The following is a 19,571-nucleotide window of genomic DNA, read 5'->3' on the forward strand; positions in this document are numbered from 1 at the left end:
TTGTCACATCACTTACCTTTACCACATAATCACTTTTCAATTCTACAAATACTTTTATTTCTTCCTTCACACTCTCATCAATAACATCACTTGATTTAGGATCATTATTTAAATGTCCCTCTATTACTTCTTCCTCCTCCTCCACAACAACAACCCCATCTTCAGTTTCCCCCCTATGTATCTGAATCTCAGCAATTGAGTCTTTGGCTCCATTAAACACTTCGTCATCCCCCTTCTTATCAAATAAACCCCCCAAAATAGATTCTATTTGTGGTGTGTCTGACTTGTTATTAACACCAGTATCTTTTTCAGCCCAACTATGGAACTCTGCAATACCTTCAACTTCTGCACTTTCACTAACTACCTGTGCTTGAACACAGTTTTTATTAACTGTATCACTTTTACTCATAGTATCCCAAAACCTTTTATTAAATTCTAATTTATTCATTCTAACAACTTCAGTATTTTCATGGTATTTACTCTTTACATTGTATCCTCTCCTTTTCCAGTTTCGGTTATGTGTTGTCCTGTCATAATATTGTCTAGCCCCAAAACTACGGACATCTAGTGGGACTGTCCACCGTTTCCCGGCTGGTTTCCTCGGTCTGTCCGTTTGTAGTTGTCGTTTTGTTCACTAGTTTCAACAAACCCCCTTCTATCTTGTTCTCTTCCCCAATACCTATTTCTATCATTCCTGTTATCTCTCCTCCATCCTCCCTCCTGTGTATTGTTTCTGACATCATTTTCATATCTCCTATCTCCCCTATTTGGAGCATTATTTCCAAAATTTTCAAAGTCTCTCCTCCCATAATAATCTCTATTTACATTCCTGTTCCACCCCCCATACTGGTTGTTGCCAGAGCCAAAACTTTGGTTACTTTCTCTTTCCAAGGCCCTATCTAATCTATCTACAAATTTCAGGAACTCTTCCATTGAATCGTCTGGTCCATGGACCAATTCCCACTGCAGTCTCTCTGGTAATCTTCTTTTTAAAACATCAATTTGTGTCATAATATCAAAAGAGTTATTCAAGTGAGCAAGTTTTTTCAATTGGTCTCTGCAAAATTTTTGCATTCCCCCTACTTTCCCTTTATACACTGGTCCATTTAGAAATTCTGACTTTAATCTGGCTTGTATGGACTGTGACCAAAATTTACAGATAAATTTAGCTTCAAACTCTTCAAATGTATTCCAAGAATCATTATTCTCATTTGCCCAGGATAGGGCCTCCCCTTCTAGAAACCGTTTTACTAACTTAATTTTTATGTTATCTGACATTCCTACAACAAACATATCTTTACATTGGTGAATAAAGTCAATAGGGTGCAGATTTTCACCAGGAAAGCATTTCACTTGGATGTGCCCATACATTGTATTTTGATTGTAAATCGTTTGTTTGGACATCAATGTGTCCTCCAATTGTGTATATTTAGTGTGAAGGTTTTCTGATGTTTTGTCTATTCTCTGATCTAATCTTTTAGCTTCAGTATCTACTCTGTTGTAGATGACAGCAATGCTGTCTGTGTTCGCTTGTATGTTTTCATTTAAACTTTCAACTTTAACTTGAAATTCTTTTCTGAAGTGTATCAACTGTTCGCTAGTGTTCTTACTGAGGGTAGTTTTAATTTCCTCACACTTCTCATTGAGATGAGTACTTAATAGATCAAAATCCAAACTTAACTTATCCAGTCTATCTGTGTTTTCTTTAAGTTTCAAACTTACTTGTTCATTTGATTGTTTAAAATCAAAACTTAACTTATCCAGTCTATCTGTGTTTTCTTTAAGTTTCAAACTTACTTGTTCATTTGATTGTTTAAAATCCAAACGTACTTCTTCACTTGATTGTTTAAGTTGCGAGCTTATTTGACTTGCAAACCCTGCTAGCCACTCTGTTAAGTTTAATTGTTCACCACCCCCTGGTTCAATTTTTACATTTCCTACGATCTCATCCCTCTCAGGTAGAGACATGTTAACAATTAATTATTTTAAATGACAACAACAACAAAATACCTTGCTTTATGTCTATGCTATGATGTCGTGGTCGGTGTTCTTGTTGGCTTTCTTCACTTATATTCGGTTTTATTGAAGCTGAAGTCTTGATTGATGAAATCCATTGACATAATCCAGACGTTAATCTTCCGAGCGGTGTGATGATAGTTTTTCGTAGTCGCACAAACACACTTTATTTATTTATTTATTTTTGACATATTTTCACTGTTGCCACAATGCACAAATAAATTTTTTTTGGAGTGCCAAGCACTTACGAAATTTATCGCTGCACTATTATCATCGATGCACTTAAAGATCCCGGACGAGCCCCCACTTTTGTAAATTGTCCGCCTAAGTCGTTGATATCTTGCTAATTGCTGTAAACGCACTATTTCACTCCAATTTACGGAGCTTGTTAGCACTTGATGTTAGGTTGGCGCCATTACAATGTATTGTATTGTAGTAATCGCTGCTGCTTGCTGGATCGCTGCTGTGTCTCGTTGCTGATGCTGGCTCTAAATCTGGTTGTCTAGGGTAAACACATGAGGTCCCGTGTTTTTCATGTGCTTTTGATGATAAAGAACGAGCGAAACCAACACATATGTAAATATCAAATATTTATTACTTTAGTGGCCATATTAATTCCACTGTCCACCAAAGACCATAACACAACACAAAGTAGTACTTCCTTTACATGTTCTTTGCATTGTTTTGCCAAACAATAACACAGAAACACACTTCACCAAAGTGACATTCCGACTGCCCTACTGCCTCCGACTGCTTTTCGACCCTTCTTGCTGCTTGTATTTATAACATTGTCAAAGAACTACTAAAAAGAGATATAGTTTATAAGTCACATGTACATCTGTTATCATAATTTGTGCAGAAAAGTTATTAATTTGCATCGAGTGACATAATTTAACATGTTATTAAAATGACAGACAGATTTGTTGACTTGACAGAATAATTCTTTGTTACAAAAAGGCCGTTTTTTAGAAGTTTGTCAACTGACTTCTCTAATTTGCATAAATAAGTAAGTAACATGAATTATTAAGAATTACATTGGTTTTCGTCTAAAATAGGATTGATTACGTGAATACTGAGTGAAAACGCTCCTAGTGAACAAATAGGTTTCACTGGGTGATTTTTATTTAAGGAGATCCAAAATACTTAAGTTGGCCACTATTTTTCGTACTTCATACTAATTATTTAAGATAAACTTAGTGTTTTTCATGATGACATTTGCTGTATCAGTGATCAAGTGATATAAACTTTTGTGTGGGTCAGTTATTCAGTATAATTTAATGGGTTGACTGTTTATGGAGACATGTTGTGCAATCATTGTTAACATACACAATAACTTTTCTATAATCATAAATACTGGTTGAATTTGGAAGGGATCGCATACTTCATTAAAGTAAAGCCTTTAATATGTTCCGTTACATGTGCATATGTGTTTTTTCCTTTCTGAAGAAGGCTTTGGCCAAATACTGCAAAGTGTAACAGTCTTTCAACTGTGTCTGTCTGCAACTCAACAGTGATTAGCAAACTATCCTTTTCATAATATTTTTGATATTCCAACCTAGACCTCCCACTGTTTGATTTTGTTGTTGTTTGTAATTGTTAGTTCAAGCTGCCATGGTTGTCACTGCACTGACATCGCTTGTACGCCAGGAATAAAATTAGTCTCAGAACTTTTTGGACAGATAGTGTAAGGTAAAGTTGTTCACAACACAACATTCGGGCTCAACACCATTGCTTCACTAGGCATGGTGCTACTGGAAGTAGTACAATCTTGGCTTCCTGCAACCACTGAGTTGACATATCCAGCCACTTACAGGTGGATCTACAGTTTAATGAGTGTTCATAACTGTGGTACAAATCAACAGTTTTCATTTTGTAATTCTTCATGCTTTCCCGGCGATCTGTTGACATCTTGGATATTCGGGAATCCAGCCGGATGTTCGCGTCGCTCTCGCACGATATTTCAACAGCGTGCCTCACTGTCTTCTTCAGGTGCTACCTGAGCCTGCCTTTGTCGAAGCTGTCTCAGGTAGCACCTGAAGAAGACAGTGAGGCACGCTGTTGAAATATCGTGCGAGAGCGATGCGAACATCCGGCTGGATTCCTGAATATCCAAGTTTTCATTTTGATACACACAGTGAGAATAGTAATGTTCAAGCTCAGCTACCAAATTGATCTGTTCACTATATTATGTATTTCAGGAGGCTGTTTACCATCACCAAGTGTACAAGAAAATGTAACATTTGCCAAGAGCTTGATGGAAGGTCATGAGTAAGGTGACCCATTTCTACCACTAGGTTATGCTGGACAATTTACACAAGTTTAAGTGGTCTCTGGAGGCTCACTCAGCTTGAATAATTAATAGTGTGCTTCCAGATGTTGTGCCAAGCTGTTGTTTGCATTTTATCTACAATATTTCAACAACTGATCCAGCCATCTCCTTTAAATTCTACGAGATATGCAGTTGTTCGTTACCTGAACTCAAGACTAGCCTTGTTGGAGTCCAAGCAGCGAGTATCCATAACAGCAAAACTTGTAGCATTTGATGAAGATGGCTGTATAGATAGTCAAAAGATTGTGAATAAAATGGAAATAACAACTCAGCAAAACACCTAGAAGCACTCTATTACACGAGTTTATTTTGAGCTGTACATGTCATTAGGTACACAGAATGCATAAAATCTGGCTTGCTCATACATGGATTATGTTCTCTCCTTCTGTTTCAATGTAAGGTTCTAAAAATTGTCACTGTTGACCTATCTTCGTTATGAATTTACAGTAAATGTTTAATTATTCACCTCACCACACGAGATGATGGGGTCCAGCCTTCTGAAAAATTTAATGCAGTGAATAGGTTAATTCAGTGGCACAGATTGCACATTTCTTTTACCTCTTCTTATTTTCAGGCTGCCATGGTCATCACTGTTCCACTTTATCAATACAGACAGTATTAAATAGGAAACAGTTTCCTGATATTTTCTAAAACACTTTTTATATGGTCACAAACTGGCTTTTGCCTTTCATAGGCCATTGTCAAGGCACAGCAGAATGTTGCAACAACAGACAAAATGATATGCAGCTTACAAAGATGTTATTCATACAGAAGATACATAAAAGGATCACATACAGATTGTTTAAAAAATTATTATATTTTTATTTAATACAGAAATCGTCACAAGTAACAAAAAATGGAAAGCAATCTTTGCATTTAACAGCAGTTTAAAAATAAAATTTCCTTTTTCCCATCTGTTCAATTAATATCTCACCATTTTGTGTATCTTTGGTGTTAGTATAAGTAATACCTGTCTAAGCAGCATGTCATTTTATCATTGTTGTGACATTCAGTTGTCACCTGATGATGGCCTGCTAAACTGAAAGCTATTTTGTGACAAAATGAATAATATTTTGGAGAAAATCAGGAGAGTGTTTTCTATTTAATATTGTTGCCACATTCTGAAAAATGATGACAGAAAATTAAGTTAATGAATAACTACAAACAGGAACAACTTATTAGAAACCTTATCGTACCTCATTTCTTCTTCAGCTGCATCCAGGAGAGAAGCGACTTGCGTAACTAGCTCATTCATTACACTTTCGTGCTCAAATTCAACCAGTCTACATCCCATGCTACAAATAGCATCTCCAAATATTTCATTCAAACCCAATGTACCATCTTTTTGCTCTTTCCACATTAAATATACTGACTTCCTCATTTCCGAGAGGTTGGTACAACTGAAGGATTGTGTAAGTCTAGACTTTGCCCACGCATGCAGACCAATCTGTGGTCTGTGTTGTACTTCTGTTTTCAGCATGCTTAGTGTCTCCTCTGTTATGCAGGTAGCTTGTTTGCAAATTTCAGGCAGAGACACTTGCTGCCATATTTCTTCACAAATCTGACGGCAAGGCCACGGTACAGTCTTATCTGTAGAAAGATACCACACAAACAACATTTATACAACATTCATTAAAGTACGATGTTTTTAAAATATAAAATACTCTGCCTGACAAAAAAAGTGAAGCACCCAGAAGGAGAGGAGGAAACAAATGGAAACTTCATGGTTTGGGAGGTTGTATGATGTCATTTCAGTGATTAAAAAATTGTGTCAAATTTACTAAAAAACTGGCAGTATGGGCGTACTTATCAGTATTACATTGCACCAACTCTGGCCCAGATGCATGCACTGATTCAGTCAGGAAGGGTGTTACAAGGATTTCGTACCTCTCCTGAGGCAAGCTGCCCCACAACTACTCTAACTGTCCTCGATATCTCGAATAGCAGCACTCGGACAGAGTTTACAACTCAGCTGGTCTACACACATTCTGTCGACAAAAGTGTGGAGATCTTGCTGGGCACAGGAATACGTCAATAAAATCCATACAGTTCAAAGAGACACATGCCAGGTGTGGACAAAAATTGTCTTGTTCAAAAATGGCACCATAGTACTGTTGCATGAGAGTGCAGGACATATGTGACATATGAGGGGGTACCCAAGGAAAACCGGAATAACATTGCCATGGGCGGAGCTCGTGTAGTACGAATTACTGCTGCTAGACATGTATAGCACATGTCATTGCCAGTTCAGAGCCACCTCTGTTGTCGACCTGGCTCGTTCTGTTCATCTATAGTGACTGTTTCTGCTAGCACTGTTTTGTTCTTGTTTTCTTTTTGTTATGGTGGGTTTATGTGAACTACATGCAGCTGTGAAATTTTGTTTACTGGTCAGTAAAAGAGTTGCTGAAACTGTTTTAGTGTTGAAAACAGCTAACCAACATGACACTAAGGGAAAACTCAAGGGTACAAGTGATTTGCTCGATTTAAAAATGTTGACATGTTCACTGATGACATACCTCATTCTAGACATCCACCAGCTGCTCGTATCGACAAAAATATAGAAAAAAATCAAGAACTTGTGCTCACAGACTGTCGACAGACAACTGATCTAGTGTCAGAGATTAGTGGGTTATTTCGGAGCTTGGTTCAGCAAGTTTTAATGGAAGATTTGGTAATGAAAAGCGTCGTTGCCAAGTTTTTTGCTTGGGTTCTGACAATCAGAGAGAACATCGAGTTTAAACACGTCATGTTTTGACAGAAAATCTGCATCAGTTACAGCTGTTTTTTTTTTTTTTTTTCAAAGGTATGAAGAGTCTGAAGAGTCATGGTGCTATGGTTATGACCCAGAAACAAAGCAACAGTCAAACCAATGGAAGACATCATCGTCACCCCGTCCAGAAAAATGTCAGGTCAAATCAAACATCAAAACAATGCTGATTTGCTTTTCTGATGCCAAGGGCATAGTTTCTTCCGAGTTTGTTCCCCCAATCCAGATTGTCAATAAAGCCTTTTGTTTGGAAGTTTAAAGAAGATTACGCAACAGTCTTTGTCAAAAGAGACCCGATTTGTGGCAGACAGGAGACTGGTTCTTCCACTATGACAATGCACCTGCATGCACAGCCATCTCTGTTAGGCAGTTTTTGGCTAAAAATGGCACACTTCCACTGCCCCATGCACCTTACTTGCCTGACCTGGATCCGTTCATCTTTTTCTTATTTCCACTCACGAAAAGGGACACAAAAGGACACTGATTTAACAACACTGAAGAAGTCCAGAAAAAATGAGGGAGGAGTTGTCAGCCATTTCTAAAGATGATGAAAGCACTGGTGGGACAAATGTATTAGTTGTAATGGAGAGTATTTTGAAGGGGGTAAGCTTGTTTTGTAAACAGCTTGAAAATATATACACTCCTGGAAATTGAAATAAGAACACCGTGAATTCATTGTCCCAGGAAGGGGAAACTTTATTGACACATTCCTGGGGTCAGATACATCACATGATCACACTGACAGAACCACAGGCACATAGACACAGGCAACAGAGCATGCACAATGTCGGCACTAGTACAGTGTATATCCACCTTTCGCAGCAATGCAGGCTGCTATTCTCCCATGGAGACGATCGTAGAGATGCTGGATGTAGTCCTGTGGAACGGCTTGCCATGCCATTTCCACCTGGCGCCTCAGTTGGACCAGCGTTCGTGCCGGACGTGCAGACCGCGTGAGACGACGCTTCATCCAGTCCCAAACATGCTCAATGGGGGACAGATCCGGAGATCTTGCTGGCCAGGGTAGTTGACTTACACCTTCTAGAGCACGTTGGGTGGCACGGGATACATGCGGACGTGCATTGTCCTGTTGGAACAGCAAGTTCCCTTGCCGGTCTAGGAATGGTAGAACGATGGGTTCGATGACGGTTTGGATGTACTGTGCACTATTCAGTGTCCCCTCGACGATCACCAGTAGTGTACGGCCAGTGTAGGAGATCGCTCCCCACACCATGATGCCGGGTGTTGGCCCTGTGTGCCTCGGTCGTATGCAGTCCTGATTGTGGCGCTCACCTGCACGGCGCCAAACACGCATACGACCATCATTGGCACCAAGGCAGAAGCGACTCTCATCGCTGAAGACGACACGTCTCCATTCATCCCTCCATTCACGCCTGTCGCGACACCACTGGAGGCGGGCTGCACGATGTTGGGGCGTGAGCGGAAGACGGCCTAACGGTGTGCGGGACCGTAGCCCAGCTTCATGGAGACGGTTGCGAATGGTCCTCGCCGATACCCCAGGAGCAACAGTGTCCCTAATTTGCTGGGAAGTGGCGGTGCGGTCCCCTACGGCACTGCGTAGGATCCTACGGTCTTGGCGTGCATCCGTGCGTCGCTGCGGTCCGGTCCCAGGTCGACGGGCACGTGCACCTTCCGCCGACCACTGGCGACAACATCGATGTACTGTGGAGACCTCATGCCCCACGTGTTGAGCAATTCGGCGGTACGTCCACCCGGCCTCCCGCATGCCCACTATACGCCCTCGCTCAAAGTCCGTCAACTGCACATACGGTTCACGTCCACGTTGTCGCGGCATGCTACCAGTGTTATAGACTGCGATGGAGCTCCGTATGCCACGGCAAACTGGCTGACACTGACGGCGGCGGTGCACAAATGCTGCGCAGCTAGCGCCATTCGACGGCCAACACCGCGGTTCCTGGTGTGTCCGCTGTGCCGTGCGTGTGATCATTGCTTGTACAGCCCTCTCGCAGTGTCCGGAGCAAGTATGGTGGGTCTGACACACCGGTGTCAATGTGTTCTTTTTTCCATTTCCAGGAGTGTAGCTTTTAAAAAATAATTTTATTTATTTATTTTTTCTTTTTTTTTTTGGGGTGGGGTGGGGGGTGGGGGGTGGGGGGGGGGAGGTACACTCTTATACTGTTGTGGCATCAGAGTTCCCTCAATCACTAACAGCTGTCTTCTTACCTCAATCACTACCCACCAAGATCTGAGCCATCCCAATGGCTCACAATACCATGACGCCAGCATAACATTGCTGTGCCTCTTCAAAACATTGGAAGAATGAGTCCTCCCAATATGTCACCATCATACTCACTGATGACCATCGTCTGGGGTAGTGCAGAACTGTGATTCATTGCTGAGCACAATGTGATTTCATTCATCAATATTCCATGCTTCCCAGTTATAGCACCACTACAAATGGAGCCATTTATGTTGTGTTGTTGACAGCAGTCTACACATGGGATAGTAATTCCCTAGTCCATCTGCTGCTAGTCTCTGACCAACAGTCTGGGATGATGCAGAGTGTTGCAGGGCTCCATTACTTGTTCTCAGATGGCAGGTGTTCGGTGCACGATATGGCGATCCTCTGTTGTGGTGGCCAGACACAGTCGACAGAAAGCTTGATAACAAGTATGCGTACCTTAATGTTCACGTACAGTCCAATGATGGGCCACTGTTAAATTCATATGCACTGTGACTCTACATATTGCATTATTCGACACGCAGGCCAATTGGGAATCTACAGTGGTGCGCCTTTCAAACTCTGTCAGCTGCTGATAATGATTTTTCACATGAGAATGCAGCATCTCTGTGTCCTTCACAGTTGTCACTGAACATCTGACACTGTTCATCCCCTTATATATCCTACCACGCCTTCTAACAACACTAAACATGAACACAATTAATGCACTCTGATGGCCATTCCACCTTTTGCAGAGAATTGCAATTCTAATCATTTAGATTAAGAACTGCATTATGCAATACACAGATGTATCAATATATGTTATTAGAAATCAAACAATGGAAAATGCAGGATGGAATGTAACAATATAATGAAAAAGACAGTTGCTACTCACCATATAGTGGAGATGCACAGTTGCAGAAAGGCACAACAAGATGACTGTCTGAAAGTCAGCTTTCAGCCAACAAGGCCTCTGTCAAAAGTAATCAATGTACGCACATGCACACACTCATGTGAATGCAACTTACGTACACATGACCACAGCTAGAGCCAGCTCTGACAGACAGAGACTGTGGTCATATGCCTGGAGTTGTGTTTGCATGAGTGTGTGCATGTGTGTGTGTTGTCTACTTTTGACAAAGGACTTCTTGGCCAAAAGCTAACTTTCAGACAGTCTTTTTGTTGTGCCTTTCAGCAACTCAGCACCTGCACTCTATCGTGAGTAACAACTATCATTTTCATTATATATTTTATTAGAGATGATTGGTTTCAGTCTAGGGTTGGACCATCACCAAGTCTGCTGTATCGAAGAAAAAAAAAATACACATAACCAAGTATAATGTAATTGGATAGACAAAAAAGTCTACTCATCAAGCAGTGGCAGGAGAAAACGTGCACGCGCGCACGCGCCCACACACACACACACACACACACACACACACACACACACACACACACACAAAAGGTTTAACTTAAGCAAGCTTTTGGAGCCAGCTGCTCCTTCTTTCAGCAAAAGAGTTGAAGGGGAAGAAAGAGGACAGGAGAGATTTAAGAAAATTACCCATCTCTTGTTGCCACCATTCCTTCCACAATGACCTTCACCTGTTCAGATACTGCCAATCCTTAGCCCTCACCAACACAGTCCTGCAAAACTGTATCAACCAAGCCCATTCCTCCCTGCAGTACCTTCTCTCCATTCTCAAAATTCTCCTGCTATATAATCCCAAATTCCTGGAACCCATAACACACACCAAAACTCTTGCCCTGCAGGAACTTGAGCAACACGCACAAGACCACCTCAAAAAGCTCTCCAACCTGCTCACTTTCTATTCCCACCTCAGAGTACCACTCTCTACCACTTCTACAACAACCTCCAAACCTCCCCCATGCCCCCTCACAGCTGAAAAACTCTGCCTCGCAGATCTACTACACTTACCCCACCCTCCAAGACTCCCTCCCACCACCACACAGAACCCAGAACCCAAACAGATCCGCATCACAATTATGAACCTTTTCTCCAGAAGCCTTAGTCCCACAGAAATATCAGTCCTTTCCAAAGGCCTCACCTTTTGCCCCACTCCCAACTTCAACCATGCGGTACTAGTTAAAGATCTTCTCTCCTTCTCCCAGTCCCTACACTGGAAACACATTTCCGCCACCAACCCAACCAATCACACTCAACCAAAGACCAATATTGAACCTTGCCTAACTCAGTTCACTCCTCCAACCAACCCGTATCTACCCCCACTGCCTCCAAACCAACCCCTGTTAACTTTCCAGAATTTCTTAACCTTGAACCTTGCCTCACCATTATTCCCCAAATCCCTCAACATGCAAACTAACCTTGTTGTTGTTGTTGTGGTCTTCAGTCCTGAGACTGGTTTGATGCAGCTCACCATGCTACTCTATCCTCTGCAAGTTTCTTCATCTTTCAGTACTTACCGCAACCTACATCCTTCTGAATCTGCTTAGTGTATTCATCTCTTGGTCTCCCTCTATGATTTTTACCCTCTATGCTGCCCTCCAATGCCAAATTTGTGACCCCTTGATGCCTCAAAACATGTCATACCAACCGGTCCCTTCTTTTTGTCAAGTTGTGCCACAAACTCCTCTTCTCCCCAATTCTATTCAATACTTCCTCATTAGTTATGTGATCTACCCATCTAATCTTCAGCATTCTTCTGTAGCACCACATTTCGAATGCTTCTATTCTCTTCTTGTCCAAACTATTTATCGTCCATGTTTCACTTCCATACATGGCCACACTCCACACAAATACTTTCAGGAACGACTTCCTGATATTTAAATCTATACACAATGTTAGCAAATTTCTCTTCTTCAGAAATGCTTTCCTTGCCATTGCCAGTCTACATTTTATATCCTCTCTACTTCGACCATCATCAGTTATTTTGCTCCCCAAATAGCAAAACTCCTTTACTACTTTAAGTGTCTCATTTCCTAATCTAATTCCCTCAGCATCACCCGATTTAATCTGACTACATTCCATTATCCTCATTTTACTTTTGTTGGTGTTCATCTTATATCCTCCTTTCAAGACACTGTCCATTCCGTTCAACTGCTCTTCCAAGTCCTTTGCTGTCTCTGACAGAATTACAATGTCATCGGCGAACCTCAAAGTTTTTATTTCTTCTCCATGAATTTTAATACCTACTCTGAATTTTTCTTGTATTTCCTTTACTGCTTGCTCAATATACAGATTGAATAACATCGGGGAGAGGCTACAACCCTGTCTCACTCCCTTACCAACCACTGCTTCCCTTTCATGCCCCTCGACTCTTATAACTGCCATCTGGTTTTTGTACAAATTGTAAATAGCCTTTCACTCCCTGTATTTTACCCCTGCCACCTTCAGAATTTGAAAGAGAGTACTCCAGTTAACATTGTCAAAAGCTTTCTCTAAGTCTACAAATGCTAGAAACGTAGGTTTGCCTTTTCTTAATCTTTCTTCTAAGATAAGTCGTAAGGTTAGTATTGCCTCACGTGTTCCAACATTTCTACGGAATCCAAACTGATCTTCCCCCAGGTCCGCTTCTACCGGTTTTCCATTCGTCTGTAAAGAATTCGCATTAGTATTTTGCAGCTGTGACTTATTAAACTGATAGTTCGGTAATTTTCACATCTGTCAACACCTGCTTTCTTTGGGATTGGAATTATTATATTCTCCTTGAAGTCTGAGGGTATTTCACCTGTCTCATACATCTTGCTCACCAGATGGTAGAGTTTTGTCATGACTGGCTCTCCCAACGCCATCAGTAGTTCTACTGGAATGTTGTCTACTCCCGGGGGCTTGTTTCGAATCAGGTCTTTCAGTGCCCTGTCAAACTATTCACGCAGTATCTTATCTCCCATTTCGTCTTCATCTACATCCTCTTCCATTTCCATAATATTGTCCTCAAGTACATCGCCCTTGTATAAACCCTCTATATACTCCTTCCACCTTTCTGCTTCCCCTTCTTTGCTTAGAACTGGGTTTCCATCTGAGCTCTTGATATTCATACAAGTGGTTCTCTTCTCTCCAAATGTCTCTTTAATTTTCCTGTAGGCAGTATCTATCTTACCCCTAGTGAGATAAGCCTCTACATCCTTACATTTGTCCTCTAGCCATCCCTGCTTAGCCATTTTGCACTTCCTGTCGATCTCATTTTTGAGACGTTTGTATACCTTTTTGCCTGCTTCATTTACTGCATTTTTATATTTTCTCCTTTCATCAATTAAATTCAATATTTCTTCTGTTACCCAAGGATTTCTATTAGCCCTCGACTTTTTACCTACTTGATCGTCTGCTGCCTTCACTACTTCATCCCTCAGAGCTACCCATTCTTCTCCTACTGTATTTCTTTTCCCCATCCCTGTCATTTGTTCCCCTATGCTCTCCCTGAAACACTCTACCACCTCTGGTTTAGTCAGTTTATCCAGGTCCCATCTCCTTAAATTAGCACCTTTTTGTAGTTTCTTCAGTTTTAATCTACAGTTCATAACCAATAGATTGTGGTCAGAGTCCACATCTGCCCCTGGAAATGTCTTACAATTTAAAACCTGGTTCCTAAATCTCTGTCTTACCATTATATAATCTATCTGATACCTTTTAGTATCTCCATGATTCGTCCATGTATACAACCTTTTTTTATGATTCTTGAACCAAGTGTTAGCTCTGATTAAGTTATGCTCTGTGCAAAATTCTACCAGACGGCTTCCTCTTTCATTTCTTCCCCCCAATCCATATTCACCTACTATGTTTCCTTCTTTCCCTTTTCCTACTGACGAATTTCAGTCACCCATGACTATTAAATTTTCGTCTCCCTTCACTACCTGAATAATTTCTTTTATCTCGTCATACATTTCATCAATTTCTTCATCATCTGCAGAGCTAGTTGGCATATAAACTTCTACTACTGTAGTAGGCATGGGCTTTGTGTCTATCTTGGTCACAATAATGAGTTCACTATGCTGTTTGTAGTAGCTTACCCGCACTCCTATTTTTTTATTCATTATTAAACCTACTCCTGCGTTACCCCTATTTGATTTTGTATTTATAACCCTGTGCTCACCTGACCAAAAGTCTTGTTCCTCCTGCCACCGAACTTCACTAATTCCCACTATATCTAACTTTAACCTATCCATTTCCCTTTTTAAATTTTCTAACCTACCTGCCCGATTAAGGGATCTGATATTCCACGCTCCGATCCGTAGAACGCCAGTTTTCTTTCTCCTGATAACGACGTCCTCTTGAGTAGTCCCCACCCGGAGATCCGAATGGGGGACTATTTTACCTCCGGAATATTTTACCCAAGAGGATGCCATCATCATTTAATCATACAGTAAAGCTGCATGCCCTCGGGAAAAATTACGGCCATAGTTTCCCCTTGCTTTCAGCTACATCCACAGAAAGAACTGCAGTCCACCATCTAAAAACTGATTCCGACCTTATAATCCAACCTGCAGACAAAGGCTCCACCACTGTTGTTTCGAACTGCAAGGATTGCGAGACAGAAGGACTCTATCAGCTGTCAGATACTTCCACTTACAAACCATGCCAAAGTGATCCCATTCCAGTAATCCAGCAAGATCTCCAGTCACTACTCAAATCATTAGGCCCATCCCAGAACCTCTCCCCAGAGTCCATCTCTCTACTTACCCATACCACTCCCCGTACTCCTACCTTCTACACGCTTCCTAAAGTCCATAAACCCAACCACCCAGGATGCCCCATTGTGGCCGGTTACTGTGCCTCCACTGAGAGAATCTCTGCTATCATGGATAAACACCTTCAACCTATTACCTGGAGCCTATCCTCCTATATAAAAGATACTAACCATTTCCTTGACCGACTCTCCACAGTTCCTGTCACTTTACCACATGGCGCCCTGCTTGTCACTATTGATGCCACCTCCCTGTACATGAACATTCCTAATAGCCATGGCCTTACTGCTATCGAATACTACCTTTCCAGATGCCCTATGGATTCCAAACCAACAACCTCCTTCCTAGTCTCCATGACCAACTATATCCTCACCCACAATTACTTTTCCTTTGAAGGAATTACCTACAAACAAATCTGCAGTAGGCCTATGGGCACCCGCACGGCACCTATTCATGGGCCATCTAGAGGAATCCTTCCTAAAAACCCAGGATCCTAAACCCCTCACCTGGTTCAGATTTATTGATGGCATCTTTGTTATCTGGATTGAAGGTGAGGACACCTTTTTCACATTCCTCCAGAACCTCAACAACTTCTCCCCCATTTGCTTCACCTGGTCCTACTCAACCCAACAAACCACCTTCCTAGATGTTGAGATCCACCTCAAAGATGGTTACATCAGTACCTCCGTCCATATCAAACCTACTAAGCACCAGCAATACCTCCACTTCAACAACTGCTGCCCAGTCCATACCAAGAAGTCCCTTCCATACAGCCTAGCCACCCGTGGTCATTGCAGCTGCGGTGACAAGCAGTCCCTCTCAAAATATACTGAGGGTCTCACTGAAGCCTTCACTGGCTGTAATTATCCTCGCATCCTTGAACAAAAACAAATCTCCTGTGCATTATCTTTCCAGTCTCCCACCACCTCCCAAAGTCCCACAGTCTGGCCACAGAGGCGCATTCCCATCGTAACTCAGTATCATCCAGGACTGGAGCAACTGAATTACATTCTCCGCCAGGGTTTCAATGACCTCTCATTGTGCCCTGAAATGAGAAATGTCGTGCCCACTATCCTTCCCACCCCTCCTATTGTCGTATTCCGCTGTCCACCAAACCTTCACAATATACTCGTCCATCCTTACACAACCACTGCTCCTAATCCCTTACCTCATGTCTCTTAGACCTAGATGCAAGACCTGTCCCATACATCCTCCTACCACCACCTACTTGAGTCCGGTCATTAACATCACCTACTCCATCAAAGGCAGGGCTACCTGTGAAACCAGTCATGTGATTTACAAGATAAGCTGCAACCACTGTGCTGCATTCTATGTAGGCATGACAACCAACAAGCTGCCTGTCCACATGAATGGCCACCGACAAACTGTGGCCAAAATACAAGAGGACCACCCTGTTGCTGAACATACTGCCAACATGATATCCCTCATTTCAATGACTGCTTCACAGCCTGTGCCATGTGGATCCTTCCCACAAACACCAGCTTTTCTGAATTGCACGGGTGGGAACTTTCTCTGCAATACATCCTATGTTCCTGTAACCCTCCTGGCCTCAACCTTAGTTAGTCACTGTCCTCACCCATCCAGCCCCTTTCCTGTTCCCATTCCAGCATTCCACAGCCGTCATTTCACCACCACACCTAGTCTTTTACTTTCTTTTCTTTCTATTTCTCTCCTTTCCACTATGTACCCCCTCCCCCCTCCACACCTTCTCTCTTGCCCTCCATCTGGACTGCAACACTTAACTGTCCGCCACTATCACCATACTATCCCTCCCCCTCCCTTCCCCAGCCTCCTCCTTACCTCCACCCAGTTTCCACTCCCATCATGCACTGGTGCTGCTGCTCGCAGTGTGGTTTCAGTTCTCTGAGACTGCAGGTGTATGTGCAAGTTGGGTTTGCGTGAGTGTGTGTGTGCGTGTGTGTATGTGTGTCTACTGCTGACAAACGCCTTAATGGGAGAAAGCTATAATTGTGTGAATCTTTTTGTTGCACCTATCACGACTCAGCATCTCTGCTATATGGTGAGTATCAACTATCCTTCCTGGTATTGTTACATTCCATCCTGGATTTTCCATTGTTTAATCAAAGTACATAGCTTTTACATGAAAAGACACTAAATACATCACATCTCCTATTAATGTTAAAAAGTACGTATAAAATTGTCTCAGCTATGCCTATGCATAATTGGAATAACAATTATCATATATATCATTATTATTCTAATTATGGAAATGAATAGCTGATTTTTTTTTTTGCAAATACTTTCTAACATTAATATGAGACATGGTGCATTTAATGTCCTTTCATGTAACAGCTACATACCTTAATGTTTCACACTTTATTATATGTATTTTTGTTCTTATTTGGTACTATGGACCTAATGATGGACAGATCCTAACCAGAATCAATTGTCTGTACAATACAGTCTCCATAAAATATTTGTGATCATTTACATACCATTCAATGGAGTGTAAATGTATGAAGTTACACTGACATCCAATCTGGATGCTTTACTTTTTTTGTCAGGCAGTGTTTTATAGCCTTACACTCATACAAAAAACTCACTAGATTATGTATGTTGTACCAAAAATTTTTGGTATAATTAAAATCATATAACTGCAAGTAGCTAAGTATAGCTGATGCTAGTAAAATGGTTTTGAAGGATTATGTCCAAGTACAGATTTACAGGTAAATGACACAACAAAAGATTCTGAACTGTCTGATACCAACATACTATGAACTGTAAGGTTACTCAGATTTACATATTACTGTACATTGCTTTCCACACCTTCCTTGCAAAGTAGATGCTCATTTCTGTTTTTGTATGCAACTACCATGCACATCATTTTAAAATGTGGACATTAGTAATTAAATTTGATAATATGAAATTATGAAGCATATAAAAGACATACTAATAATGTATAGATCACTGTTTGAAAACATAATTTTCTATATTTAAGTACATCAAGTAAGTTGTAATTAAAGTTGAGGGAGAAGAAATAAAAACTTTGGGGTCACCGATCACACCGTAATTCTGTCATCGACAGCAAGGGCACTGGAGGAACAGTTGATTGACACTGATTCATTCATTCATTCATCCACTGTGTTCTGCAAATCTCATCAAGGAGAAGAAACTCTTAGGATATGGAATGAGTCAAGGTATACAGTAGCACAAGAGAAAGATCTCGCAGAAACTTAACCTGTATACTGTATCTATATAAACAAAAATGTAAATGTTTGTTTGTTCAAAATCTTAAATCTCTGAAAGTTCTTCACCAATTGTTTTGAAATTATGATACAACATTGCATTTGAATATGCACTTGTTTTTATATACCTACTGAAGTGCCATCTTATAGAAACTCTCTAAAAGTACTTGATCAATTTATTTCAAATTTTTACTCAATACTCTAATGAACAGCCAAATAGACATTTGCTATATAGGGGAAATTTTCTCACCAAAAATCTCAAAAAGTTCTTGACCAATATACAAAAGTACTTGGCCAATTTACTTCAACTTTTTACATGTTACTTTAATAAGCGTTCAGATGAACATAAGCTACATATTTTTAAATATATATAACATATAACAGGGAAGTGTTAGCAAAAATCTTGGAAGTTCTTGATCAATTTACTTCTAATTTTTACAAGACACTGTAATAAACATTCATACAGACACAGCCTACATATTTTTTAAACAACAATGTACAAATTTTCTGTTAAAACTGACTGCAAGAGAGAAAATTCTGTGATTTCTCTGCTGTCAAAATGTGTGGATTCATTTTCTTTCTTGCAATCAGTTTTAACTACAGCAGTAGGGCATTTAAACTGTTAGAAGAATTGGTTCTCACAGACATATTTTTTCTCATCATATATATTTTTAAGGAAAAATTGTATACAAAACACTGTGCTGTTGTGTTTACTTCCTCACAGTCAATTATCACAGAAAATATGCAAGTTGTATTTCAGCTTATCAGCTTATGATTTTGCAATAACAATACACATGGCACAAGATCAGAGAGAGGGGGGGGGAGTAGATGGAAAGAGAAAGGGAAAGAGAAAATGGACAAATAGAAATGGAAGGAAAGGGCGAGGAGGAGATGGTGAGAGAGGGAGGAAGAGGAGGTGATGAGAGAGGGTGGAGGAGGAGATGGTCAGAGAGAGGGGGGAGGATGAGGAAATGGACAAAGAGGGGGGAGGAGATGGATAGATAGGGGTCATGAGCAGATGGACAGAGATAAGGGGGATAAGGAGATTGGAGCATTTATTCCATTCCAGTACATATTTGGTAATAGTGAAGCATTCCTGAGTTCACTAGTTAACAATAAACTATCACTGTATTGCTTCATACTATTCATGTTTATGCTGCTTAACTTTAATCAAGTAAATTAGTAAAAAAGCTGTCAATTGGAAAAAAGTTGCTGCCTCTCTATGTATAGCTGTTGTTTACCTGTTATTACGAGCTTAATATTTACTTGATTACAACGAATTTTTGAATGAAAATATTTTTATATGTCTGTAAATACTGGGTCGTGTTTGCAGCACATTACTACTTTTCATGCAGCTTTATGGTGAGC

General features: G+C 40.8%; 1 protein-coding gene across 1 annotated transcript in view; it reads right to left on the reverse strand.

Moving 5' to 3' along the window:
* LOC126210434 (uncharacterized) overlaps nucleotides 1–19,571 on the reverse strand; it is a 196,928-nt gene that overhangs the window by 67,723 nt on the left and 109,634 nt on the right. Inside the window, exon 13 of the mRNA XM_049939667.1 lies at nucleotides 5,542–5,935. Coding sequence (XP_049795624.1) covers nucleotides 5,542–5,935 — 394 coding nt within the window. The remainder of the gene's footprint in view (nucleotides 1–5,541; nucleotides 5,936–19,571) is intronic.

Source organism: Schistocerca nitens, chromosome 10, assembly GCF_023898315.1.
Source record: "Schistocerca nitens isolate TAMUIC-IGC-003100 chromosome 10, iqSchNite1.1, whole genome shotgun sequence".
Lineage (NCBI taxonomy): Eukaryota > Metazoa > Arthropoda > Insecta > Orthoptera > Acrididae > Schistocerca > Schistocerca nitens.